Below are 15,563 nucleotides of genomic sequence, written 5' to 3' on the forward strand. Positions count from 1 at the left end.
GAAAAGTGCAGACTACAGCTGTCTTTAGTTTGGTTAAATTGTCCATCAAGGTTACTGACTCCAAAACCCAAAACTTTATAGGAAAACCTCTAATTCTTCTTGAAGTCACTGATTCCCTTATAGTCTAATGCTTTGAAGTTAACAATTCATACTCCAAATGAAGAAACTTGTACACTATTTCCTGCACCCAAATAACCGTTCTCATCTTCAAAGAAAAACAAGTTTGTTCTGTACTACAAGAAGATTTGTATATGAAAATCTAGGATAATGTTGAGAAAATCAGAAGAGCAAATTATAAAATTACACGTTATTTCCAAAGGAATATATATACTTAGCCTAACTCAAGGTCGCTTCCTAAAATAATTTAAAAATTCTGCACTTGCAAATTTCTCAGAATAGCTCTAACCTATGTAGCAAAATAAACCGCAAACAGAATATTGAAATATTAAAACATTAAATCCTAAATCTGTTTTTTTTCTACCACCAAAGCTGAGCCTAAGGACCAATTTACCAACGTCTGCACAAAAACACAAGTTCTGGAAACAAGCATGTAGTTCTTTTGACTGTCAGACATTGAGACAAGACATAGGAAAATTCCATTTGAAAGTATATACATAATGTTTTAGGAGTAAGGAAATCAGTCCAACAAAGCATACACACACACAGAAATTAACAAAAAGTTCATCTTTAAAATCTTAGTTCTACTACATTAAGAGTATGCTCCAAATTGTTTAAGAGAACATTTTTATACAAGTCCTTTCTGCAAGTACTGAGATGTTATATTTTTCACATTTCTGAGAAAATACAACAGAGAAATCTACACTTTCATTTGGAGTTTTTTTTCCCCTCTTCCTGAAAGTGTATAATGTATTTCTGATTTTACTCATTAAAGTACTTGTAAAGTATGCATTTGCATTATGACATTTTAAACATACTGGAAATACAAAATTCCAGTTTCAAAAGTACAAATAAAATTGATTTAATTGTACCTAGAACAATGAAAGTACCCTACTATTACCACAGTACCCAAAGTATTATCCTAGTGTTCCTTATTACTTACCATATTATGATGCTGTCATACGTAAATCCTAGCTTTTCTTCAGCATGGCCAGTATTACAAAGAAGCTGAAAACAAAAGAAGTCATCTATTACTTATAATTCTTTAACAATTACTATTTAAAACCTAAGATATTTGGTAATGCTTCTGAAGTAACACAAGGAATTTCATTCATTGCAAGGGGAGGGAAGTGTACCAACTTCAGATTTCCCTGAAAATTTTTGCTGACAGTATTCAGTTCCTACATACACACCAGACACACAAGCCTTTGGCCTCTCTTAGTAGATAGGAACTTGCACAACTGCCTAAGTTGCCTACTGGTCAGTTTTTTAACTCTACTTTCAGAAGCTATGCTTCAGATTGCTCCTTTTGCTGCCTTTAGGCTCTTTTTGGAAAAAGCACTGATTAGGCAATTGGTTACCTCAGCAGACAAAAGAGACTGAAGTCAAAGCACATAAAACATTTGCATTCAAAAATACAGCTTGGGTGACAGTTTTGAAGTAAAGCTGGACACTGATGGTCCACTGTAATGTTTCATTCACCACAGCAGCACAAGCACAGAAAAAAACTGAGAAGTAGTTGCAAGTGGAAAGGGTCCCACAGCTGCCATTTACCCTGACCTGCCATCCATTCCACAGGATTTGTGATTTTTTTTTTTTTGGTACCTCTGAAAAATCATTGCAAAGGTTGAGTTTACACCCACAAGCTGTAGCAATTTCTAAATACTTCAGCCTCATCTGTCAGTTTTGAGCACAAAACTGCAGACTTACACGTGCAGTTTTTACGTCCAAAGCCAATCTCAAAAGGAACAATCTACTGCTTGCCATGTTTTAACCTCTCAAGAAAAGAACAATAGTCTCTCCTTTAAGAAGTACTGGTATTGTTCTCTTTTACAATGGTTGCAAAGGTCCTAGTCTTCTCATTTACCTAAAATAATAAAATAATTTAGTATTAGATTCAAATGTCAAAGCATTCAGACAAAGCACTTCCAAGAACTCAAATGACTAATACCAATTGCAACAGATTTACATTTTGTCCTCTCCTTTTGAAATAGGTATGCATTCAAATCTAAGCCACTGCAGTATCACCAGTTTGCCCTCAGTGAGAAGTTCAGTGTTTGTACAACTAGTGAATACTACTGGTCTGAAGTTATTAACATTTATCAAACACTATGCCCATTTATTATTAAACTCATTTTATTAGCATGATGGTTCAAATTCAAACTGTATTTAGGTTTATGCTCAATCAGAACAAATTCTTCCAAAGATGACATTACATTTTAGGAAATTATTTTTTATATTTTAAAAAATATGATTTAGATTATACTGAAATCCAAAGTTATCAGTGAAAGATTATTTGAGCCAAATATGGAGATGATCCATGCCAATTTAATAATCTAGACTTAATTGAAATATTTTTGATTTTCCATTTTTCTTAGCAGTGGCTTGTAAAATAAAGAAAGTTATTACATAACCCATTCTACTCTATCTTTCCATTTTAACTGAGAACCACATAGAACCACACAGGTTGGAAAAGACCTCCTGCATCATCAAGTCCAACTGTTAAACTGGCACTCACTGCCAAGTCTACCAATAAACCATGTCCCTAAGCACTACATCTACATGTCTTTTCAATACCTCCAGGTATAGTGACACAACTACTACTTCCCCGGCAGCCTGTTCCAATGCTTCCCAAGCCTTTCAGTGAAGATTTTTTTTCCCCTTCAAACATCCAAAACTCCCCTGTTGCAGCCTGAGGCCATTTCCTCTTGTCCTATTACTTGTTGCTTGGGAAAAGAGACTGACTCCCATCCTTCTACAGCCTCCTTTGAGGTAGTTGTAGAGAGTGAGCCTAAGCCTCCTGTCCTCCAGACTCCTCAGCTCCCTCAGCCACCCCTCATAAGACTTGTTCTCTAGACCCTTCACCAGCTTCGTTTCCCTTCTCTGGACACACTCCAGCACCTCAGTGCTCCCTGTACTGAGAGGCCCAAAACTGAACACAGTACTCGAGGTGCGGCCCCGCCAGAGCCGAGTACATGGGGATGATCACTTCCCAAGTCCTGCTGACCACACTATTTCTGATCCAAACTAGGATGCTGTTGGCCTTCTTGGCCACCTGAGCACATTGCTGGTTCATATTCAGCCAGCTATTGACCAACACCTTCAGCTCCCTTTCCGCCGGGCAGCTTCCCAGCCAAAATGAAACTAGGCAATCATGTGCATTAACTAGTCATGACAATATGTCATATCCTACAATCAGTCTATTTTTGCCATGTTGTTGGACTGCCTAAGGCCACCACTGCTGCTTTAGCATTTCTATTGACATCTTATGAACTGTAAAAATTGGCTGGCAGAGTGTAAGCAAGATAGTGTGAGAAGACTGAGTAAAAACACTTTTGTTCAGTTTCAGACAGGCTCATCAACAGTTGTTTAGGCTTGTCATTTATACATCTAACCTCACCCCATCATTCTATCCTAGACAGAAATGAGAAATCCTAATTTAACATACACCAGACTATCTTCAACAGCCTTTTTCCTATTTCAAAAAAATTAAAAAGGAATTGTAATTCTGTTACGTGGACTTTCTTTTCTGAGGAAGTAAAAGATAAGCAATAAAGTTTACAAAGTAGCTGCAATTTAGCAACAGCTGAAAGTATGTGCAACTCTTTCAAGCCTTTAAACCCAACGCACAAAAACAAGTCTTTCTAATATGACACTTAATTTCAGCTATACAACTGCAGAACAATTCTGCATTATTTATTTCTAAATAGACTAGAGAAGTAGCCTTTAATTAAGAGAAGTCAGAAGACTGCTTAGCAAGGACTTGGAAACGCTTTAGGGCAACCAGTTCCGTAGTCACCAAAATATCAAGGGGATAAGGAGTAGAGAAGAAGTCATTCAGCTTTGTTAGCAGCAGCCTGAAGCTCTTCCCTAACTTATGTGTGTATTAATACTTACTGGTGGTAAACTACCACGTAAACAGAAATTAACTAAAAATGTAACAGGTATTTACCCTTACAGACACTGTCAATATGCTTTATACTGTGAAGAATATTAAGCACTGCTCATCATCATTGCTCCAAATTGAACAAAATCAAAACCTTGCTTTTGCAGAATAAATTATAAGTAAATGCAAAGATACGGAAAATTCTGTTTAAGTTTACATCGGAAAGTAAGTGCATTGCCCATATCTGTTTCCCACCCTTACTCAAGTGACATTCATTGCTAGATTTAAATGGTACATTAAGCAGAACTCTGAAAAGCAAAGATGCTCATCTTCTCATTTTAGTTTAGTCCTTCCAAGAACATCTAATTTTATTTATTTTCCCTACTGCATCATTTTCCCACCCACCATTAATTCTTCACTAATTTTGTTAATTCTAACAGCACTTATGGATAGATAAAAACCTCCTGTAACTTGCTCATTGCACCTATCAAGTGTTTTGCTTTGTGTCCCCCCCCCACCAGTGTTTTCCATGTGCCAAAGTTATGTACCTTTTTGTACTTGCTAATGGTTCTGTCCCGCTAAGTCCAAAACACCGGCATGAAAATAAATGTACTTAGTGCTTATTGTAATAGTTCCATGGACCACAGTCTCAAAACATGTCCCTACTGACACACACTCCTGTTTAACTTGCAAAGGGAACTATCATTACAAAATGCAGAGATTTTACTCAGAAGGCAATTGGCAAGATGAAACGTGACAAATCACTGGTCCTGATAAAAGACTGTCATTACAGGTACTCTCATGCCTTTCAAAGGAACAAGATCTTTTTTATTCTTCCATTAATTAAAAGAGGTGTTGCAGCTGCCATGCACACAACAGTAGCCTGTGGACAAAGGTCAGATTCTGAAGTGCCACTACATTGGCCCTATCATCTGGAACACACGCACTCTTCTGAGGCAACTCTTCTGTCACTGCGCTTACCACACATTTTGTTTCAGTGGTCCCAAAATGAAACTAAAGCAGAAGATGTGTTCCAGGAACACACCTAGCCTGCTGCAACTGCTAAAGGGCATTCAGTTCTCAGGGCTGGACTAGAAGTAGTCCAAAGTAACCGCTCTTTACCAAATGCATGCAGTGTTACCTCTTCAGTAATGACTATTTTTCTTTATGTGAGTACTCCCACCAAGCACGACTTCATTGATAGATACACCTGGTCTTATCTTGAAGTTCAATCATGAAACCTAATTGTATTTTGGAAGTTTCCTCAAGTTTAATTGCTCTGTGGATACAAATATCTGAATGCGATAATCATTATCAAAACATGATAGCGTTTACATGCATGTGGAACATCTCACAGAGACAATGAACACAAAATTGGCTGAAAAAATACAGAACTAGCTACTGGCTGTTTATTCTCATTTCAAGAGGCCAGTTACCTAAGTATTGACTTTCCTTAGAACTTACATAATGTAGTGTGCTTACAGGATTTCCAGCTAGAAAACAATTTAAAAGATGGACAGCAAGATCAAAATTCAAAATCTTACAGTGATTTAAAAGGAGTGCCCAAAATGGGTAATAAAATTCAATTAAATAAAGGGAACAGTGTATCATGTCAAGTTAACACATTAAGAGTCATAGAGAAACTAAAAGGAGCCCAGCAGAGAAATACAAGCTGTCCAGAAAGCATTCAGAATGTCAAATACAGTAACAATTCTGAAAGTAAAGCAAGATCTGAGTTACAGTAACCTATAAACTAAATGAATTAATGTGATGTCATCTCCAAAAAGTAATTTTACCATTGGAAATAATAATAGGATTGCATTATGTCAGATTAAGAGATATTTTTCTACTCAGGCTACTCTTAAAATGCAGTGCCCCAAATTGCGTTTTAAGACTGGAGAAACTGGAAGAAGTACAGCAGCAAAACATACAAGGCAGGCAGAAAATACACCCATGAAGGTTGAGCAACTGGGTTTATCTAGTCTGTTAAAAAAGAAGACTGGCAAAAGTAAGGCTGGATTGACATACGTTTAAAAGGGAATAAAGTCATGGAAGCTGCTATAAAGAGGATACTGTTCAGCTGGTCTTCATACTTTAGGTATTTGCTCAGTTACAAATGTCTGGCCTTAAATATTTTAAAGGCGAAACCTTGCCACTTTCTTTACATTTCACTTTCAAATAACATTAAGCAAGTTAGTGATTATGGACCAAAAGCAGTGATTTTTGTTGATAGCTCAATTCCTGACAAAGCTGTCATGTTTTTGACTGTAATATTGAACAAGTAATATGTATTTTGTAGTACTATAAGTCTGTAGGCACAGGCAGTACCAGAATACTACAATCTGCTTGTGGCTTGATATTGCCATAATTCACTAGAATTGCAATAGATTATCATATCATTAAAATTCATGGGATTAAGCAAATACACTTATATTTTGTACACAAACACAACATATGTTTTGCTTGTTTGAACTGCCTGCAAGTCAACTCTAAAATTCAGAGTTTTTGATATTCATATAAATGAATGTGAACAGCACAGAGTATCTTTGAGCAGATGATTTAATACTAGTACAAAATGATCCTTACTCTAGGTCAGACAGTGACTAACTTACAGTGAAGGTTTTTTGTGTGTTTACTGTCAGCTATGAGTTTTTCATGCTACTTGGATGAGTCACAGCAATATGAGTAACACATCAACATGTCTTGGAAACAGTAGCTCAAAACAACAAAACCACAGGAGGTCAACAGCACACACAAATTGAGTGCACACTGAGTGCAATTTTACATTTTACACAATAGCCATAGCAATTAATAGGTAAATTTTGATAGTATTCCGTATGTCCAAAATGCAATTATTACACTGTAATTTTAGAAATAGTTTGATCCACCAGTGGTAATATTTATGAGTAGAACACCTAGTAGATTCTAGTCTTACTATAAGACTTTACCAAAACTATAGACTCTAGATTTAGACCCATTTACTCTCCAATTTTGTCCTGCAGCAGAATGCCACTAAGCAGGTGTTCTGTTCCTATCTGCTACATAAGTTTATGAAGTGGTATCAAGTTTTGTCTATAGTGGTATAGGTATTTGGACAAATATTACAGTCACCAACAACTGCATTCAGATTCAGAGATATTTGGGTTTTGCAAAGGATGGACAAGACCCTAAAATGACAACAGAAGCGGAGCATAAAACCATGCAATGGACTATGAATCAGATAGAGAAACTCTGTGAAAAACCTCTGTAGCCCCAAACTCAATCCACATCTTATCAGAATTCATCAGCATAGTCAAAAGCAAACAGACACACAGAGCAGAGCAGTAGAGCTTCATTAAATGATGGAATTAGTCTTGAGCAGACTGAAAATATAATTTTCAGTATCATTGATGCTATTCAACTGCTAGGGCCAAGCTAAAATGAATTGTTTCATTTTATCCTTAAAGAAGAAACTTTCTCTTTGAATTAATAAAAAACATCTAACAGCATCTGTGAACATTTTAAAAAAATGTATTATTTAAATATGATTTTAGTTAAAAAGGTATAAACAATCTCTCAGAAGCTAGGAGTGGAATAAACCTTCTTTAATACAGGATTCTAAATGAATACTTCAAATCCAAAAGATAATTTTCCACTAGGTAAATGCAATTATACAGTTCCTTCTGGTTTTCAGTAATTTATCACTTACTACTTCTCATGGGGGTGGGGAAAAACCCAAAGAAATAACCATCATGTTTTGCTATTAATCAGCAGAAGTTGGGAAACTTCAAGGTGCTTGCTTTATCTGTGTGGCCATACAAACGAAAATTGGTTAAGCCTAGTCAGCTCGCTGAAGCCAAAGGCACATACCAGCCTTATGAACTGCTGCGATAACCGAAGATGGCCCTGACCATTTACGAGAGGTCAAATTCTCAGTTTCCAGGTCAAAATTCAGGTTAGTTTAAATAGTGAGACAGGTAGTTTGAAAGGAACTGGATTACTTTTGTCTAATACAGGCTAGGCAGTAGTTCATAAACCATTTTACCCACAAAACTCCAGTTTCAAACATTAGCTGATGAGCAGCAGACAAGGAGAAAAAATTTGTAATAAAATGTACTTTTCAATAGTCTGAATATCACCAGAACTGTGAATACGAATGTCTTTGAGAATAAAATGTAAATGTTACAGCAACTATTAGGTAAGAATAACCCCACGTTCACTCAAAAAGCCAAGAATATGAACATTATGTTTTATTATTAAAAACAAGTACTATCTAATATTTGATGAATGAAAACAAGTTTCTAAAAAAATACCATGTATACAGTATACTTCGCGCAGTTAAGAACCAGTAAGTGGTGATTCAGACACCACTAGTTAAAACTCCTCTTGAAGGGAAGGAAAAATGAAAATAAAATATATCTGACGTGCAAATTTAATACAAAAATATGTGCCTCATAGCTTCATTCTTGAACATAAAGCAAGAAATCATGCTGACTGCTAACTATGGTTATTTTAATCAATTTACATAACGTTATTTTATTTCTGCATAAAATCCTGGAGTCTAGTTCAATGATTTTTTTAAAGGATATTTATTTTCCTTCTCCTTAATTAAAAATACGAAAAAATCAAAAAGAATCAAAAATCCAGTCCTCTTTCAAGGAAAGAAACCCAAACTTAACGTATCTCAGATGTCTTGTTATTAATGCCAAACAAAGTCTACCACAGTCTCCGTCATGAAAGTCCATGTTAGCTAAAATTACTTGTTTTCACATGCATATAGGTATTTTGCTTTATCTGACCAGAAGAGTAGAATAATATTTCTTCCAAATGTGAGAGCTATCTTTGAAGGAAAAGAACTAGGACAGTAGTGAGCAACTGCCTGGTACTGACATTTTCCTACCTTCTTGTTTTGCCTTTTTTTTTAGTGTAATATTTCTAGAGGAGAGGTAAGTTTTATAGATTTTTCCACATTATTTTACCAGAAGTATTCTATAATTTTTTTTTCCAAAGGTACTTTCCCTGCCCATACAATAGATAACCAGGGTGACTGAGAACTGGAATGGGTTGCCCAGAGAGGTTTTGGAGTCTCCCTCCTGGGACACATATACAAAAGCCATCTGGACATGGTCCTAGGCAACTGGCTCCAGTTTGATCTGCTTGAGCATGAGGGGGATGTTAAGCCACATGACCTCCTGAGGTCCTTTCCACCCTTAACCATTCTCAGATTCTGCGAATTCGCAGCCTTTCGCACAGAAAATGAAATACAAGAATTAATGGACAAATCAAGTTTATCACCACCAATATCCTCCAAGCTGAAAATACAAACATCCTCAGCTGCTAACATATCAAACATCACAAAACCCCACTGTCTTCCCCACACTCCTATTTCACAAACAAGGAACTGAGACTACGTCAATTCATGGTATTAGACTGGAGTGCAAAAAGGAAATAAAACCATCTCTCCCTGTCTCCATGCTTTCACTCTTAACCACTGGAATGAAAAACACAGAACTGTTCCAACCACCAAGGAGACAATACAGTATGTTTTGCAACTTTTATTCTATCTTCATAACTGAATTCACAATTCAGACAAAAGTAGGAACAGTTTTCAAAATCAAATGTACAAGTTATACATATATATTGGCCTCACTGAAATATCTGCTTTGTAAGTGCTAAACAAATGCTAAACATCAAGGAGTAGGATGATTATGTGGTCACTCTGATTTAGGATCAAAGCCCAGTTATGAATTACGGTTTGTCTCCAGGAGTTAGGGATGTGAGTTGCCTTCAGAAACTTCTCATTCCTTGCCAGTCTTAAGTTCAGTTTACGAAAACCTTCCTAGTGTTTTTGAGCATATTTTCCAATTTTCACATTAGGTCAGTTTAAAGAGCAGTAACATTTTTCAAATATTTAATTATGATACTATTCATTTTTTCAAAACTAATTTATTTTAAAAGAACTTTTGGTTCATCCTTTAATTACATTATGCATATCTACTAATTGACCACATTTACAGGTACTTACTATGTGATGATTTTCAGTAGAAAAATCAATATAGCTTTAAGACCTGTTCAAATACTAGCTTTTTGCTAGGAATCACACACCTGCAAACCTAAATCCATCTCTTTCATTGTAAGGCAACTAGAGAATTTGGAGGTACCTAAATTAAGTTTCCATATCAGCACAAAAAAAGAAATATAGTTATGCCTCAGCCTTTCCTAGCAACTTAAAGGGGACTTTCTTGAAATAGTTCAGAATCTCAGTAACAACAGCAGTGTTTGTCATAGTGGATGCAGATGCAATAAAACAATGACACAAAGAAGAGATTTGAGTGTAAATAAGATCCGATTCTCTGCAAATGCTTTGTACCCCCATGTACCCTAAACCTCAGAAAACAAAGCACTCGCAGATTTCTTCCTAAAACACTAGAAGATAAATTGACTTGCTGTGGTAACTTTGTTCTCTGTACTCACTCTTCTGCCAATTGAAACTCATACACTACCACTGAAATGTTGTTGAATCTTACAAGTGCTTTCAACAGCCAAGAAGCATTCCTACTTCAAAGATTATGATTTATGTTTGTCCTTCTCGTATCAACTGGTCCCCCAGATCTGCTCTTCAGCATTCATTCCTTCACTTGAGATTGTCTCAGAAGTGTTAAGCAGCCTCCTGCTTATCTTACTCAATGTTATCACATACAACAATGAATTTAAACCTTACTTTCCCCACTAAACTATCCATTACTACCTCCTTTCCTATCTACTGCTCAGTGCAGAACCCATTCTGTGTCACTGAAAGTTGGGTTTCATTTCCAGGCATGTTGCCCTATCTGTGACACTGTCAGAGATGCATACAATTCCCCAACTTTTTCTGTGTATCGGTACATTAATTCAGGTAACACGCACACCAAAGCTTCATTGTCTCCAACCTCACATACTGCAATGTACTTACTTTTACCTTACCTTAACAGCTGGAACACTGTCCAGCTACAGCCTCTCACTGTGTTACAACAAACACCATTTACCTAATTCACTGCTCACCTCCCATCTGGCCTCTCTGCTCTTCTTCACCAGTTCTTCATCTACCAAAAAACTGTCTTTACTCTCATTCTGAAAGCCTTTCATGGTCTCTTTCCTCAGTCTATCATCTTTCATTCTACAGTAAGTTATTAATTCTTGCCTCCAGCAAGCTCCCAACATCTCCATCAAACTTTCAGGCAAGTATCTTTCACATTCTCAATATCTGGAAGCTTACAATCGGAAAAAGTACCTCAAAAAATCAGCCATACAGTTTTTAGAAATCAACCCTTTAGATCTTTTTCACTAAAAAAAAGATAATAGAAGTTAACAGTTCCTATCCTGTTAGTGCCCAAGACACTGAAAATCCTGCTCAGTGATATAGTCCTCCTCCTTACCATACTTTGCCAGTTTACATCAAATGTGTCTGCCATTCCTAATTTTTGATTCAATCCTGTGGACTAGGAACCAATCCTTTAGCTTTATTTATGCAACTTAATCTCTGACTTAGGAGATAATTCTAAGCACTATAACAATCCTTCCTGCAGAACACAAATTTCAGCATGATCTTGCATTCACATATTTACTTGTCCTTGTTTACTCTTACTTTCTCACAACATGTACTGTTCCATTATACAAAACCGCTTCGTGAATCTCCTAGGTATTTGATAGAGGACATATAAAATATTTTGTCCATATGATCACATGTTCTGACACCATTCAAGCACCTACCTTAGTAAAATTATTCAAGTGACCTAGTTTCCTCATATTTGAGACGCCTTGCAATTTGGCCACATTTTGGAGAATCTCTCTCATATTATCACAGGGTTCTGCAAAAGAAAACAGGTTATTAGTAGACAATTACAAGAATCAGAAGTATAAACATACACTCAACATGCAGCTTCCAAAACATAAAATGCTATTTTGCTAATCTCACTTAAGGTTGTAGATCATCCTCATTCAAAAAACACCAACTGGATTTATGTCTAGAATGCAAGCCAGGTATACCCAAGTTCTGAAGTGCTAAAGTCCATTGGGGAGAGAGACTCCTACTTTAAAACAGATTTTAATCAAATCTTAGATTTACAGTTGACAAGATATCCATTTAGTGACTTGAACTCCAGTCCTAGCATGTCATAGCTGACCACTTATCCTTAATCCCCCTGTATTTTAAAGGCAAATAGTAAACTTAAAGACAGAAGTAAAAAAGACAGCAGTTTACTACAACACCATATGACTTTTTTTCCTCTATAAATAAAGGGTCAGTAGGATTTTGGGAAGACAGGACTCTCTTCTGCTCTCCTATGAATTTCTCTCCACAAACACTGTAAACTTACTAGACAGCTGGGAGTTTCAAGCAGTATGTGAAGAAGAATACTAGGTAAGCAAGGTGACTGGGAACTTTTTCTCCTAACTTTCTTCCTAAGGGCCCTAATATGGAAGAACGTCCTAGTATGAAAGGATATCCTAATATTACCATGCAGGGTATCTTAGTATGAAAGAATATTTGTATATTTTTCATCATCTAAACGAAACCCAAAGCAGAGATCCAAAGAAAGCAGGTTCTCACCACCTGTCTACACAGCAAATCAAGTTGATTACTAGCTTCTCTAGTTTAAAAATTTAAGAGAGCAATAAAAATTGAAAATTATGGGTATGAACATCCCCGTATCACAACACTTTTGAACCCATACCATATCCCCATTTACACCACAAGACCGACCAGATGTGAGCAGTCTCAGAATGTTCAACCTCTATTCTCTGAAGAGCAAGCAGCAACAATAACTTCACAAAGTAGAAATATTCTTGTAAATTTTAATTTTGAACATGTGGATAGTTACACACAAAGTTAAACCTCTACTGAAACTAAGCTCACTATACAGACAGGAAAGACACGAGATCAGCCAGACAATCTCTGACATATTATTGGCAAAGAACATCTCTATCTGGTTGCCTGATGCTGTGGGTGTAACTTGGAACCAAGTAGCATGTTCTCTGCAGAAAGGCGGCCAATCTGGATTTGAAGAAACCGGAACACGATGATGCTACCACATCCCATGTCCCATTTCAATACCTCTGCAGCTATGACATACATTTATAATGAGGCTGCACAATTAAAATGTGCACCAAAACCATTTTATTCTACATGTATATGTAAAGTCAGAGCAACTTTTCTAATATTGTCCTCTTTCTGCACAGAAAAACCCTCATTTCCAGGGTCAGAAAAGTTAGATGAAAACCAACTTTGTAGTGTTTAGCAGAGCAGCCAGCATTTTCAAAGTAATTTGAAGCAAAAACTCCAGCAACAGATCTAGAACACAATAAGAACACATTTCTACTACCAAATTGAATTGATAGTATTGATCATATGAATATAGCAAATTATTTTCCTCATAGTTTGATTGTATCAACAGTTCTAGTACTGTAGGAAAAAAATATACAAACAAAAAAAGACAGGAAAGAAAGAAATAGCTTAAGTCCTCAGAAAGAACTAAAATTATGGAAGCCTTTTCAGTCAGCTGTGTCAGTTCAAGTCCTGGCTTTAATGTGGGAAGAGATTTTTTTCAAGAAGGTTCAAACAAAAGGATTGTGACATTTTAACTTCAAGAAGAGCCTATCCCATTTTCCCTCTTCTGGAAATGTATCATGTATTAGAAAAAAAAGCAGAAATTTTATTCATACTCTAACATAATTCATTTCTATTAAAAATAAAGCCATCCCAGAAGATATGTAAGTCTAACAGAACTGCACGAGTTGCAGATGTAAAAGAATTTAAACAAAACGATGTGACTTCACAGATATAGTCTCTTGCTATTATACGCTTTCTAATAAAATGTCTTAAAATAGTTGGGAGAATGCAGAATATATTTAGTCTAATCAACATGGCTGTCTGTTAATCAAAGATCAGAGCCAGGACTGCTCATCTTCCTGCCACGAAGTCTCATTCAAAAGCACTGAAAAACACAGATTAGCCGAGAAATAAAATAAAATAAAACACATGGCACACAATCCGAAACTGATCTCCCCAAAGAAGAAATATTATGTCCCTAACTTTTCATTGTCAAGCTTAACAGGATATGTTAGTGTTGATAAGGACAAACTTTTTTTTGATGACCCCAGGTCAGACTAAAGCCATAGAGATTTCTTAGCTCTGATTAACAGGCCCTTATTCTTTACTCCTTCAGTGGCTCTTGCTTTTCTATCTGAAAAAGATAAAGAGAAGCTACTCATCATAATTTTAAGACCCTCACAATAACCTATTATTTCCTGACTTACCTCATTTATCACTGAGATGCTGACTCATTGTGAGTTGGCCCACAACAGCAACAAAGTATCTTCACATTCTTTCCCATGGTGCTTCTGAGGGTGGAGTTGTGCAAAACAATGTAGCTGATCTTAGCACTTTCCTCTGCTGAAAGATGCACAACCCCTTCCCTTACTTTCTTTCCCTCTACCCTATACACTACTCTGGTTCTACATCAACTTCACATTAAAATGATTCTGCATACCAATTCTGCAAAATGCTTTTTGTTCTTTTGGTCATTTTAGTTTTCTGCTGGGTTACTGAATCAAATTGAATCCCTAAGACAAACAAGCACCTGCGCACAAGCATCTCCGCCATAGAGATGTTCATAAGCAGACCGGTGGAATCAGGACACACTCTTACCTAATGAATCTTTTCAGCTGAAAAGTCAGACTTTTTTTTCCACCTGCACTTCTACACTTGTCCTGATTAATGCATACAAAGCCACAGTCTCAAATATCATCTAAAAACCTGTGGATGCATACAAAACTTCCAAGCTAGACCACTTGTGATCTGCAACAACAGCTTAGCTTGCTGATCATTACCTTCTTATTTTCTATACGTTTTCCCTTTTGGACAGCAAGCACATTGAAGAGGCAAAATAGTTCTTTGTATTTCTACTCCATAAAACACAGTTCTTTATCCACAGCTGTTTGCACCAAATAACATCCAGTACCTACAGTGATAATCTTCAGCATATAGTGATATTTACGTTTTAAAAACCCTAGCCTCGAGAATTCAGTCATCTGTGTACCTTAAAGTAATCCATAGATGCATATATATTAAAAAAATCTTCAAAGTCGTTTTTGTTTGCTTCTAAACTCTTCTAAACTTCTGAACTTTTGTTTGCTTCCAAATGACCTTTTAGGGCTTGACTCATTTTTACACCCCTTCAGGACCATGACATTGTTTTTCCCCAGTGAAAGTCATGATGTGTTCTGACAGATCCCATTCTCCAGAGAGAAAACAATACCACCAGAGAGCTCCAGCTACACAAAACAAACAGTGCTCCATCTAATGCAGGGATGAAACAGGACTAGCAATAGCTATATTAGCATGAGTGACGACTCCTTTCCCCCCTACCATCCTGGCAGATAGAGCAGCATTGTTGACCACATTGGCAAGGCTAGCGGCGTGCCAATTCACCGTCCTGTTATGCACATGTTAAGAACAGGCCAACAAGAACAGCAGGCTTCAGCACACAAATAATTCAGTAACTCCTAAGTCTGGCATAACAAGTTAAACTGAGGAGCATACATT

At 36.5% G+C, this 15,563-nt stretch overlaps 1 protein-coding gene across 2 annotated transcripts in view; it reads right to left on the reverse strand.

Annotated features, from left to right (window-relative positions):
* The window catches only part of RICTOR (RPTOR independent companion of MTOR complex 2), an 80,969-nt gene that overhangs the window by 53,354 nt on the left and 12,052 nt on the right, over window positions 1-15,563 (reverse strand). For both annotated transcript variants that reach the window (XM_066988989.1, XM_066988988.1), the window contains exons 3-4: window positions 11,732-11,829; window positions 1,061-1,125 (exon numbers count right to left, since the gene is read on the reverse strand). In XM_066988989.1, the coding sequence (XP_066845090.1) occupies window positions 1,061-1,125; window positions 11,732-11,829 (163 nt within the window). The remainder of the gene's footprint in view (window positions 1-1,060; window positions 1,126-11,731; window positions 11,830-15,563) is intronic.

This window comes from Anser cygnoides, chromosome Z (assembly GCF_040182565.1).
Source record: "Anser cygnoides isolate HZ-2024a breed goose chromosome Z, Taihu_goose_T2T_genome, whole genome shotgun sequence".
Taxonomy (NCBI): Eukaryota; Metazoa; Chordata; class Aves; order Anseriformes; family Anatidae; genus Anser; species Anser cygnoides.